This window comes from Pituophis catenifer, unplaced genomic scaffold, assembly GCF_029215685.1.
Source record: "Pituophis catenifer annectens isolate HBS135680 unplaced genomic scaffold, rPitCat1.0.hap2 SCAF_16, whole genome shotgun sequence".
NCBI lineage: Eukaryota > Metazoa > Chordata > Lepidosauria > Squamata > Colubridae > Pituophis > Pituophis catenifer.
The window spans coordinates 1,354,903-1,368,343 of NW_027256896.1; the positions used below are offsets into that span (position 1 = coordinate 1,354,903).

General features: G+C 44.5%; 1 protein-coding gene across 2 annotated transcripts; it reads right to left on the minus strand.

The window, feature by feature from the left end:
- Positions 1 to 4,630: 4,630 nt before the first annotated feature.
- On the minus strand, positions 4,631 to 12,003 carry UBE2I (ubiquitin conjugating enzyme E2 I). 2 transcript variants are annotated; one of them, XM_070955039.1, is made up of 7 exons: positions 11,814 to 12,003; positions 11,614 to 11,691; positions 11,441 to 11,524; positions 11,128 to 11,200; positions 10,123 to 10,232; positions 9,810 to 9,889; positions 4,631 to 5,278 (listed from the first exon to the last, which is right to left on the minus strand). In XM_070955039.1, the coding sequence occupies exons 2-7, from the start codon at positions 11,677 to 11,679 to the stop codon at positions 5,215 to 5,217; spliced, it is 477 nt and encodes a 158-aa protein (XP_070811140.1). In that variant the 5' UTR covers positions 11,680 to 11,691; positions 11,814 to 12,003; the 3' UTR covers positions 4,631 to 5,214. The 2 variants fall into 2 exon arrangements, with proteins under 2 accessions (XP_070811140.1, XP_070811139.1); XM_070955038.1 differs by having other exon boundaries at positions 11,788 to 11,871.
- Between the last annotated feature and the right edge of the window lie 1,438 nt (positions 12,004 to 13,441).

Consider the following 13,441-nt stretch of genomic DNA (forward strand, 5'->3'; position numbering starts at 1 on the left):
CCGGCTTCTCATTGTTTTTGAAGGGTCTGGATCCAGGAAATTGCAGACCAATCATCTTGACATCAGTACCTGGGAAAATCCTGGAAAAGAGCATCGATCAGTGAATTTGTGAGCATTTAGAAATGAACAAGGTGATTACTGGAAGCCAGTATGGGTTTGTTAAAAATAGATCAAGCCAAACAAAACCCACTGCTCTTTTTGATAAAGTGACTAAATTAGTGAATCAGGAAAATCGTGTGGATATAATATTCTTGGACTTCAATAAGGCATTCAACAAAGGTCATAGCTTGCTTCTTTTTAAGATAGAACATTGTGGAATAGACTGTATTACCACCAGATTGATTCACAGTTGGCTGACCAATCACATTCAGTGTGTAGTCCTCAATGGAGCTACATCTTCATGGAGGAGAGCATGTAGGGTTCAGTCCTGGGCCTGGTGCTCTTCAACATCTTCCTAAATTATCTAAATGAGGGGCTAAAATTAAATGGCTTGTATGATGTGTTGCCGCCGGGGCGGGCGGTGGGGGGTTATTTTATTATGTATGTTTTTCTCTTATTGGTTTTATATGTTTTTATATTCTTGTAAGCCGCCTTGAGTTGCCATGTGCAAATAGGCGGCAATATAAATCTCATAAATAATGGAGAACTCATCAAACTTGTAGATGACACCAAGCTGGGGAAATTGCTTTGGAAGATAGACGCAAGAAGAAAGGATCTTGACAGACTTGAGCACTGGGAGCTATCCAATAAAGATGCAGTTCAGTGATGAAAAAAGTAAAAGTAAAGTAAAAAAGTCCCGCACTTAAGAAGGAAAAACCAAATGCATAGGTATAGACTAGGAGGCATCTGGCTCAACAGTAGAAATTGTGAGAGGGTCTTTGTATCCTGGTGAATGACTGCTTAAATAGGAGTCAGCAGTGCATTGCCTCTGCTAAAAAATGCCATTCTAGGCTGATTCAGCAAAGGGATAACATCACAATCATGGACGTGATAGTTCTGCTTTCTACTGATGAGACCTCACTTGGAATCTAGTTCTGGTGACCACAATTTTAAAAACATGCTGAGGCCCTGGAGATAGTGCAGAGAAGAGCAACAGGGCTTCAAAGCTAAATCTTACAATGTACAGCTAAGGAAACTAGGTACGTTTAGCCCAATGAAGTGAAGGCTCAGGGGAGACATGATAGCAGTCTTCCAAAACTTGAAGGCTACTACAGGAAAGAGGCCATCGAATTATTCTCCACAGCACATGAGGGCAGGAAAAGCAGCAATGGGTGGCCGACCAAAGTGAGATTCAACCTGGAAATGAGGAATTTCCTGACAGAACAATTAATCACTGGAGCAACTTGCTTCCTGGAGTAGTAGGTGCTCCATTGTTGGAGTTTTTCAAGAAAAGACCAGACAATCATTTGCCTTGGGCAAGGGATTGGCCTAGACGACCTCCAAGATTCCTTCTGGCTCTAGGATTCTGGGTGTCATGCCACAGTCCCTTATTTATGGAGCACGGGAGGGGCAATGCAGGGCTCATGTCTCTCTCCCCTTCAGAGGGAACTCAATTATAGTTTCGAAGTGACTCTCAAAGTGCTGACCCAGTGTCTGGAGGCTATATGGGCCTGGATGTGAAGAACAGATTGGGGCTCAAGAACAGGGGGTAATAGTGGCCAAAAGGGCATCTGGTTCATCAGTTGTGCCTATTTCTGGCTCATAAGTTCTTCAGAAAATGACTCGTGCCTTGGTCATCTTGTGATTTGGATTGCTAGCGTCCTCTATACGGGGCCACCCTTGAAGACCACTGGGAAGCCACAGCTAGTCCAGAATACAGCAGTATAGGCAGTCCTGGCCGGATGACAATATATGCACTTTTTTTTAAAAAAAAAATTGATTTATATGCCGCCCTTCTCCGGAGACTCAGGGCGGCTTACAATGTGCTAAGCACTTCCTCTGTTTCATGAGTTACACTGGTTACTGTTCGGTTTCTCACGCAATTCGAGGCACTAGTGAAAGCCCTTTGTGAGTTAGGGCCCAGCTACCCGAGGAAATTGCCCAATGAGGTCAGAGTAGACTTTAGCAATGTCACAGGACCCAGAAAGCACAATGATGGCTCCTGCTCTCTGGAAATCTGTATTGTTCCCAGGCTATTGATTTTTCACAACTTGCTGAAAACTGGTTGTTCTCCAGGTCTTGGAATTCAATGTGTTCTAGTCATCCTTCTCCTCTTTGATAAAGATTTTAATTTTACTTCATTGTGAATCGCCCAGAGTTGCGTGGTCTCAGAACTGTAATATTAAATAGCAACTAAAATACTGTATTGTAAGATGTTAATCTTATAATAAACCTTTACTTGACTCCAGGGTGATACTCTGAGGGATCTTTCTGCTCTCTGGTGCCTCATTTGGCTGAAGGTACTAGAGTTAGCCTTTTTCAGTGCAGCTTAATAAGGCCAAAACTTTTGTCTTTTGCCACATTATGGACAAATTTTAAATCCAAACCAATTTTTTAAAACAATTCTGCATAGCAGCAAAGTTGTTCTCAAAGTGATAATTAACTTATCTTAACTTCTATTAGAGCCAGGTGGCTTTCAGAGTCAGGTGGCTGAGTATGTCATAAGAACATTGTCACTTAAATCCAGAAAGCAAACTACTGGATGCTTTGGGTCTCATCAGTTAAATGGGAATGAGAACCCCCAAGAGTTGGATCACCACGATCTCTTTGACTTTCTGCAAACTGCTTGAGGCGCAACATGAACCACCACTTGGGTTGTTTTTTTCTGTTTGATTTTTTTGAAATTTTGTCTCTAGTCAGTCGTCTTCTTTCACTCGATATACTGCTTATTCTTTTACTTACCTGTAAGCCACCCAGCGTCACTATGGCATTGGGCAGCCTCAAAATTAAGAACTATGAATGGATCAGGTCTCCTGACAATCACCCACAAGAGCTTCGTGTAAATATGATGCAGCATGCATAAAGGAACAGAACTGCAAGGCATGAGTCAGCTGGAGATTGAGTAGAAATTCTCACAGCATCACTATTGGCAGCCCACCATCCAAGCAGCAACAGATTCACTTTGGTTTCCTATGAAATCTTTCAGAATGCTATAGTGTGTCATTGGCAGTTTGCATTTGGACATGAACTTCAGAACAAAGTAGGCCATAACAATAAGTGGGAACTGGCTGTTCCTTACCAATCCTATAAAAATTATTGGCTTTTTATTAACATTTGCTATAGCAAACAGTAACAGCTTTTTTCTGCCTGCCAACAGCTATTAGAGCCAAGAGTGACACACCAACATTAATTTTAGCATAAAATTTTGGCTTTGGAATAGGGCAAATCGCTGGAGCCCATGTGGTTATGGACTGAATTTCTCAGGTTTATTTTTAATCTCAGCTGATCTGTTTTTTCCCTAAACTTGCTTTGAAATATATTTTGTATTTGTATGTTAGTTGCCTGGAGATGCTACTTAATTGAACAGGAATTCATGAACAAACGCAGGATTAGGAAAAATGCTGCTCTTTTGAGTACTGTTTAGACTTTTCCTTTTGTGCCAGAAAAACAACACAGAAAAGGTGTAGAAACAGCAATAAATCCAGTTTGTAGTTTGGCAGCTATTGCCTTCATGATACAGTAAATCAATGTGGCTTTATATTTTTTGACTCTATCAAGAAAACCTGTATTTCCTGCTTTGACCTATCCATTTTTCTATATTTTTGCCTCAACAATTAAAAGCCAATTGAGGAAGTCCAATGGTGTCCTATACACGGGTTGAAACCAGAACATTGGATGCTTTTTCCCCCAAGTTTGTTTCCAAAACATGAAAGTTTTTGGCATCCCTATCAGAAAACCATGTCTGACTGAAATGTCCTTTTATCTAGGGTTGCCCAAATTCAGACTAGATTGCTGGTCTTTTAAAGAATATGGAGGTGTGCCAATCATACCTTCTTCCTGATCCAGTGGGGCTCTGGAAGTGATTCTTGGTAAAAGATTTAGGAGGGGTGTGAATCACATCTTCAACTCTCCCAGTGCTTCATGTTCAGATAATTCATCTTGGAAAATACCCTGGCCAGCCCTGGAGGAGAATTGGCATATTCTGGAGTTCTCTGGAAAGTCCCTGTCATGGCATGGTAAGTCTTGCAAGTGCCTAATAGCCTTTTACTTTTTTTAGTGAACAGATATTAACCCATATTTTAATTGGCATTATTTGTAGTTTAAAAAGAGTCAGATTACATAGAAAGTTCCAGACCTAACCATAATTTTTTTTTTGTAAACTCTCACAAGTTTGTCAGAGAATTAAGTTAAACTCAATACAAAATTTAACATTTCTCAATTTAACATTTCTCAATTTTCAAACATTTCTGCTCTTTCCATCATTGACTTTTTAGTGTAACCATAAACAATTTAACTGCATTTTAGAGATGTACGAAAAGCAGAGTTAAAATACTTAAAAACTCCTGGATCTCCTGGTATGATTTGCTGACAGCTACAGCAGACAAACCCATCTACTTAGTGTCACCCAGTGTTTCCCTTCACCAGGTGTTCAATGAAACTACTGCACATCAAGTTGTGCTATCTGCATTGTAGAGCAGTTGTTTCTCCAGTGGTGTAATATTGAAGAAATGGGGAAGAAAGCGAGACAAAAAACTTTATAGAAACAGTTTATTTACTCTAAACAGCAACACAGACAAAACTCCATAAACACAAAGGAGGTGACGCAGAATCAAGATGCGGCTGACTTTGGATCCAAGGCATTTATGCAACAATCTAATTCCTTATTGGTAGAAAACAAAAGGGAATGGAGGATATGTTTTTTTTCTTACCAGCCAAGTAGAGGCAAAAAAAAAAAAAAAAAGACACCCCCTCCCAAACATTTTAAAGCGTGCCTGCATCTGAGAGCAAAGAAACTAGAGATACTAGTGAATTTATAGAAGTATAAAAGTTTATAGTTTACAGCAGTTGAAATACTGACATCAATATTAAAATAAAAGCAAGTTTTACATAACAATCAAAAATACAAAAGACTGAAGGAAGAGACCCTGTATGAAAAACTGGGGACAATTCAGCAAGTTTAGAACTGTATACAAGTGGTGAATATGGAAAATGGCACACATAATCCCTTCCCCTAAATGACTATTAATTGTACATAGCGACATTAGATTTGCAAAAGTTTTGTAAACAAGTTCTTGCCAATTAATCCCTTCCTTTAAAGATGTGGATGACAGGAGCTTATGATGGTGCAAACTTCTTGGCTTGTGCTCGAACCCTCTTTTCATATTCCACTCTGTTTTGGCTAAACGTAGAGAGAAAAAAGCTAACGATTCTCAAAGATCAGAATCCATAAAGTGTTCTAGATCAGATTTTCCCTAGCACAAAAACCCACAAAAATCAAACTGTTGGTATTTTAAGTGAATTTTCACTGTTTCCCTGGAGATGGAAATTAGACAGGAGTTACAGGCTAAGACTCAAGTACAAGCACTTTAGAACACGCCTCAAGAATTTTGATATGCATGAATTTGTATGAATGCCATCGGTGTCTCAGATGAAAAATCAGTATCAAATTGAATGCAATTATTTATAATGATGAAGTAATTTAAAAGAATGGGAAAGATGATAAAACACGGGAACTCTAAAGGGGAGGAATCTCCATAAATCAAACCAAAAACCATTTCATTTTGAACTGATGATCCTGATGCCTCAGAGATTTTAATGGTGTTTTCTCATGTCCCAAAGGCTAAACATGAATAAAGAGTTTAGCAGCAAACTCTCTATTCGTGGGATAGAAAATGGGCCTCAACTCTTTTTAGTTGTGAACACCTAACAGTTTACTAGCATGCAGCTTTTCCATGGAAAAATATGCTTAGAGTAGAGCTCGTAACTTCAGAAAATAAAACAATGCTTCAAAATTAACTGTTTCAAAATTTTAAAAGTTTTCTTTTCAAATAAATACATTGTGTTTCAGAAATTCTGCTAAACCATTCTGGCTAGACTACAATTCAGTTGAATCTATTAGGAATGGTTAGAATTCAGATTTGCATATCACAATAGCAACAGCACTTAAGTTTATCTACCTCTCCAGAGTGTTTTCCAGCACTCCCTAGGCAGTTCCCAATGTCAGCCCATTGCTCCTCAGCAATCTGGCTCCTCTTATTACTGACCTCGGAAGGCTGAGACAACCTGTCAAGTCTGTCAGGATCGAACTCCTGGCTGCGCGCAGTTAGTCTGCAATACTACATTCTAACCAATGTGCCACCAGTGTGTATAATTGTATATATATAATATAATTATATACAAATATTATTTGTATATAATACAAATCTGGTGTATTATAAATGTATTCATGTAAACGTTTAATGATGAGGTGGAAAATCAGTTATCAGTGGAAAATTATTCATTTACCAAATGTATATGCTGCTTAAAATGCTAAACATTAATAAAATATCCATTCAAACTGAAGTCCAGTAACATCAAATCAGCTGATCACTTACCAATATATTTTTAAAAGTATTTCAACAGAAACCCTTTCATAAGACCTGCCTGCATAATTACTCACTCAAAACAGTAACACTCATTTCCCAAAGACTGCAAAAGTGCAGTATTTCAATTGCCTCCTGAATATTAACAGGGAGGGAGCCATTGGAGTTTCTGCAGGCAAGAAATTTCAGAATTTAGGAGCCATTACAAGGTTATTATCCTGTATTTGTTAAAAAGCAGAATTTTCCCTCTTTCCCTTCCCTCCCATTATATAAAGTAACTGTGTTTAATAATCATAGTTTGTGGCAGGGGACTGAACCTTGGAATTTTTGCAAGCAAGATTATAGCTGTGGAGATGTAAATCAAAACAAAATATAATTAGAAGCAGGAAGTATTGGAAGGAGGTTGTAATGGGATTTCTTACATCCTTGTTCTGGAAATTCAGACTATTTGTTAAGGGGTGGGCACCCCTGGAGAACCCAGGTTTTGCCTGAATAAATGTTTGGCTGCTGGAGAAAGCCCAATATGGAGTGAAGGAATGCAGAATACATGGTCCATTTGAATTAAGAACCAGAAGGAGCCAATAGCAACCTGGACTTTTCCCTTAAAAAATCCACTCAGTGCTCCTCCCTTCCCTTCCATACTCGCATCTACTCTCCCAGCATGGTCTAATTACTCCACATAGCATCGCTACTTCCTAACATTTCTGCTTCTCCACAGGGAACAGACTGGACATCTTATTACCTAACTTGCATCTCTGATATTAATCTTGGGATTCTGCCCATGAATGCCTGCTTCCCCCCTTCTACCCTCGCCGTTGTAAGTTGAGGTAGTCCTCAACTTACAACAGTTCATTTGATGACTGTTTGAAGTTACAATGGCACTGAAAAAAGTGATTTATGACTGTTTTTCACACTTATGACCATTGCAGCATCCCCATGGTCATGTGATTTACATTTGAATGCTTGACAACTGACTTATATTTGTGACGGTTGAGTGTCCCTTTTGTGACCTTCTGACAGGGGAAAGTCAGTGGGGAAGCCAGATTCACTTAACAACCATGTTACCAAACTGTGGATAGAAAGGTTGTAAAATGAGGCAAAACTCACTTAACAAATGTTAAGTTTCGGGTTCAATCGTAAGTTGAGGACTACCTGTAGTGAATGGGCAGGAGGAAACTAGTGAGTTGGCTTGTAAGAAGCATGGAGGTATAAATGTAACAGTAAATAATTTCTCTGTCAAAATCTGCAACTTGAAGTGAACACCTCTTGGAGGGAGAGAGGGAGGTGGTTCTGCCTGTCCTGAAGAAGGCAGTGGCCCAACCCTGTTAGAAGAGGCCAAACTTGGACCCAGCCAATCTTCCATTTTCTCTTTCTAGGGAGGGAGATTGAAAGGGTGGTTGGCATTCAACTGCAGAGGGCCCAGGATGAAGTGGATTACCTGCACCCTTTTCAATCTGGGTTTAGGCCAGATCATGATCATGGCATCCTCTGGATTACCTGCAAAGATTGGGAAGCCCTGTTTTCCAGGGATTCTCCTTCTCTCTGCGGCTGTTGGGGGAAGGGGGGGTCTAGCCCTGACCACTACGATGTGGACTGCCTCAGGGCTTGGGCTGCCCACTTCTTTTAACATCTACATGAATTGAAGACACTTAGTCAGGCATTTTCACCCCAGCTGGGCAGCTGATGTCGTCTCAGTGCTCGCTCAGTGCCTGGCAGCTGTGAGGGTCTGGACAGGCAGGAAGCGGCTCCAGCTCAAGCAAGACAGAGTTTGGGGCGTTTGTTCCCCTTCCCCTTCGACTCCTGGTAAAGTAGCACTTCCCAGACAGAACTGCTGTGCAATATGGGAGTCCTCCTGAGTTTGGGGCTTCAGGGAACAACCACAACTAGAGAGGCTTTTGCAGTGGTAGCTCTTGCCGGCCAACGACACCTTTTCTGGGGCCAGGAGGCCTTGCTGCTCATAATTAATCATGGCCTGGTCACTTATTGGACTATAGCAATGCCTTCCGCGGGGACTGCCCTTGGAAACTGCTCAGAAGTTATAGGTGCCCAGAATGCAGCAGTTCACCCAGTGCTGGGCATCTCTCCTTTTACCCATGTGAAGCTGTGCCGCCTTTCAGTTTCTTCCTGGGTGCAATTCAAAGCGATGGTGATTCCATCAGGCAGCCCAGGTGCCTTTCTCATTGCAGGGCAACCTTTGGGTCCCTCCCGTTAAATGCTGCCATCTAGTGGGAGTGAGGCAGAGTGCCTGTTGTGTAGCAGCCCCACCCAGTAAACACCCTTCCTCTCCAGATCAAGCAAGCCTCCCTCCACCCTCTTCACCCTCCCTCCCAGGCACTGGAATGCTAAGGCTGGAACCTGGGGGCTGCATAGGTAAATGGCTGGAGGTTGCAGATTAGGCGCCTCGAGTTTTCTCATCTCTTCAACTGTAAAGCTGAACATACTGTTGTTGTTTTACAAGATGGGTGGCCATTTAAATCAATCAAATCTTATTGGAGGCAGGGATGGACTAATATGCCTATAAATGGTGACACCCCCCCCCCTCACTTGCTAACAGTGCCTACCTCCTGCTATGAGGCCAACTTCCTCTCTTAGGCATGCCTCACTTTCCCAGCAACCTTTGTATCTCAGCTAAATCTTTTTTAAAATGTACCTAAGTATACACACGTATACACTCTCCCTCCTGGTATATTACGCAGTACCACGTGCACCTCTAAGAGGGAAGAGGTGTTCCCACACCTGTCTAAAATGGTTTAAAATGAAGCCCTGGTTCCAAGAGCAGCAGAAAATAAATCTGTTCCGTTACCTGTTTGAATTTTTAAAAGAATAGTGAAAATGAAAGGAAATTAGATACACATAGTCCTTGACTTACAATAGTTCATTTAGTGACCGTTCAGTGTTACAATGGCACTGAAAAAACTGATTTATGACCTTTTTTACACTCACGACTCTTGCAGCATTCCCATGGTCAAGTGACCAAAATTCGGACCCTTGGCAACCGACTCACATTTATGACGGTTGCAGTGTCCCGGGGGTCACGTGATCACCTTTGGCGACCTTCTGACAAGCAAAGTCAATGGGGGACAAAGATTCACTTAACCACCAGGCTGCTAACAAATGCAGTGATTCACTCAACATCTGTGGCAAGAAAAGCTGTAAAAGGGGGCAAAACTCACTTAACAAATGTCTCACTTAGTAACATAAATTTTGGGCTCAATTGTTGGTCGTAAGTGGAGAACTACCTATAGTTCAGAGACCTAATCCTTGATATGTGAAAAGATGAAACCAATTTTAATCTCAAACTCCACGATCCACGTTTGCTATAAAAAAAGGAGTCGAAAGGCAACTCACCAGTAGATTGTGTAAGCCTCTGCTTGAGCTGGGTCCTGGATATTTGGTTCATTTAGGAGTTCTTGAATTCCTAACAAGATCTAAGAACATAGAATGAGAGAAGCAGCACTGTAAGACTTCCACCTTGCAAAACCATGGATTAAAATCAGATACATATTTTCATCAAGGTATTAAATGCTTACCCTCAGCTGTTAATTATGAATTTAAAATATTAAGAAACCATTATTGTATACTCACAGGTATACAGTTAAGGGCATTTGAGTCAATACAGTATGACGCATAAATTAGGTCCATGTTCTAACAAAATGCATACTTGTTTAATTGTGATTGCAGGCCTCCAATCCTTATCCTCTTCTAAGATAGACAGGCAGACTGTGCCTGAAGGATACACATTGGGATGGAATAAGGGTGGCTCAAATTTGCCTAGAGAAAGGAAAACTTGGTTCAGATACAAGGCTTTGGCACAACATTTTTAAAAGCTAGCAGGGCTTCAGTCAATGCTAGGGAGCAAGAACATGCTCCTTGCCTCCATACCCAGTTTGAACTCCCTTCTCTCAAGTAAACCAATCGAATTTCCTTTGTAATCACTTAAATCTTAAGGACTGTAACTGATAATATCACTTAAAAGAAATTTGAACAAATTTCTTTTAAAAGAGCTCTAGTAACTTAAAGATGGTGACAAGACTTGGGTAGGAAAGAATCCCAAAAGAAAAAATTTTAAAGAAGCTGAAACTGAAATCTGAAATGCAGTCATTTTCTAAAATGCATCTAAATAGTATTTGTTCCACGCACCAAAATATTTATTCAAGCACTTAGACTTGGAACCAATTAACAAAATGAAAATGAAAATGAAAAATCTCAAAAACATTCAATGGAAAGAAATATATCAAGACAGAAAACAGCACAGCTTCGGAGTTACTGAAAAGTGAATTTCAGAATCTCTGCCCCTGTAAAACTTCTGTAAGCGAGTAATACAAAATAAAGGAAGCAGCAAAGTCCTGCCATTCCAGACACCCAGTTACGTTCTGCGGATTCCGAGAGCTTTTGCACAAGGCAAGAAATGGCGGTGAAGGTTCTAAGTCACACAGAGCTTGAAAATCAAGTCCAAACCCGAGAGCGCCAAGGCTCCGCTTCTGCAAGGAAAAGGTCTCACAAAGCAGAGCAGGAAACGTCCCCAGAGGATGGGAGTGGAGGCTGAAGGGTTCGCTGCTCTTCCCTCTGGGGGGGGGGGGGGGGGAGACGCTCCTGCTTGGCCCAGTCGAGCGACCGGAGAGTCGTGAGCGTCTCCCGGGGCAGCTGGGGGGTTTGCCAGACTTACATTTCGGAGGCGAGGAGGGATAATCGTCCTTGAAGAGCATCCGTAGCTTAAAGAGGCCTCCTTCCCACGGGGTCTGCAGGGGGAGCACAAAAGCGGGAGCGCGTCTTTCTCGAGGGCTGCGGCTGCATCACTGGCCTCTCGGGAGCCGCCATCCCGGCCTTCTCCGCCTCGGGCTCCCAACCGCAGCGCCCAGGCCCAGCGGCTCTCCCGGAGCCCCTCCCCCGTCCCGGGAGGCTCCAATGGCCGGGCGGGCTCCCTCCCTCCCTCCCCGCGGCCCGGCGGGAGCGGACAAAGGGGCCGCCCGCCTCCTTACCCCTTTCTTGCCCGGAATCGCGCACTCCCAGTTCATGAGGTTCATGGTGCCGTCGGGGTTCTTGGTGGGCACCGCCACGAAGCCCTGCGAGGAGCCGGAGGTTAGTTGCGCGCCCGCCGCCCCCCCCTCCCCTCCCCTCCCCTGCCCTGCCCGCCGCCCCCGCCGCCACTCACGAACGGGTGGTCCTTCCTCCAGGCCTTCCTCTCCTGCGCCAGGCGGCTGAGCGCGATCCCAGACATGGTCGACGGACTCTGCGACACAAAGGCGGCCGGTCAAGGCGGCTGCGGGCCTGCGGGGGCCCCGGGAGGGAAGGCCGAAGCCCCGAGCGCCGCCGGGCCCCGACTGACCTTGACAGGCGCCCCCCGGGCCTTACCGTGAAGCGCCCCGGCGGAGGCGGCGGCAGCAGCAGCAACCCCCGCGCGTGTCCCGGATTCAGGCGGCGGCGGCGAATGACCCGGATGTTCCCTGCCCGCCTCCCCCCTTTTGTCTCAAACCCGGCCTTTCCCTCGCAGAAAACGGAGCGCGTCACCACAGCCTGTCCCTCGGCGCGACCCGTTTGCGCCACAGCGCCTGCGCCGAGAGCGCGAAGCCGAACTCCGCAGCGCGGGACGCTCTGAGGCCACGCCTCCCGCTCCGGCAGAGAGCGGCCAGCGGGCGGGAGACCGGAAGGGGCGGGGCCGCCTCCGCCGCGGCGTCCTCGTTTCCTGCGCGGCGGCCGCGCTCTCCGGCCGGGCCCGATCCAGAGGCGGAGTCGCGCTCCGACCGAGTGGCCTCTCTTAGCCAGGGAGGGGGCCGGGGCCGGGGCGGCAATTTAGGGATCCGGCGGGCTTTAATCCCGGGACTGTGGCCGCCTGCGATAAAAGCGAGTTAAAGGGCAAGAGCGGCCTCGGTCAGAAATGGTGTAGGGTCTCCTGCTTGAGAAGAGGGTTGGACTAGATGACCCACAAGGTCCCTTCCGACTTCCTTATTCTATTCTAACGGCAGGCCGGAGGGACGGACGGAAGGAAGGAAGGGCTCTCGCTCTCCCTCCCGACGGGCCGGCGGAAGAGGCTTGAACAAGGCAGGCGGCCCACCTGGGTCTCCGGGGACCCTGGTTGCAGAAGGCAGGGGCGCTTCGGGGGGCGGCAGGCGGCATTAACGGTCAAAGGAGTCTGCAGGGTTGAATTGGCCAGATGTCTGTCACGGGAGCCGAGTAACCCAAGGCAGGGTGGGCCTTTCACCTGGAATTGCATCCCTGACCAGTCCAGCTCATTAAGCACGGTGGTTGCCTTTGGCACCAGGTGAAGCTTCTTCAAGGACAGCCCCACCCGCAGGGCATTACAGCAGTCAAGCCATTAGATGCCGGGCGTGAGGGTCTGAAGGGTGCATCAGATGTAGTTGTGCAACCTTGTTTGTTTAGCTCTTGGTCAGCAGACTGGCTTATGGCAAATGTCACTTGGCTCAGAAATAGGACAGCAGCTATTCTAGATGAATTGGCTGGAATCCTTGCAAGGAAAGTGGACCAGGAGAATAAGAGAGTGTGGAAGCAGCAAACTGTCTGGTAGTAGCTATGCTGGTTGGAGGAGCCACAAAATGAAGTATTTTTTATCCATACTTGGGGATAACAAACAAAAACCACTGAGAGTGGGCCAGAGTTCATAGGCAATACAGGTAGCATTTGACTTGCTACCTCAATTGATCCCAGCATTTTTTTTGCTAACCAAGAAAGTTAAGTGAGCTTTGCCCCATTTAGAACCTTTTTGCCAGTTAAACACTGCAGTTAAGTTAGTAACACATTTGTTAAATAACTAGTTTCCCCATTGACTAGTTTATCAGATGGTCACAAAAGGTGATCACATGACCCTGGGACACTGTCATGAGCCTGTTGCCAAGCCTCCAAATTTTGATCATGTGACCATGGGGATGCAATGGTAATTGATAAAATCGTCACTTTTTTCAGTGCTGTTGTAACTTCAAACTGTCACAAAACAATTTTTTGTAAATTGAGGACTACCTCTATAT

What these genes read in the sequence shown, in the direction of transcription:
- UBE2I (XM_070955039.1), bottom strand. Translation starts at nt 11,679, where the DNA reads ATGTCTGGGATCGCGCTCAGCCGCCTGGCGCAGGAGAGGAAGGCCTGG. An exon ending in CGATTCCGGGCAAGAAAGGG is followed by an intron (nt 11,201 to 11,440) that starts GTAAGGAGGCGG and finishes CTCCCCCTGCAG; the next exon opens with ACCCCGTGGGAAGGAGGCCT. An exon ending in GAGGCTTACACAATCTACTG is followed by an intron (nt 5,279 to 9,809) that starts GTGAGTTGCCTT and finishes CTCTACGTTTAG; the next exon opens with CCAAAACAGAGTGGAATATG.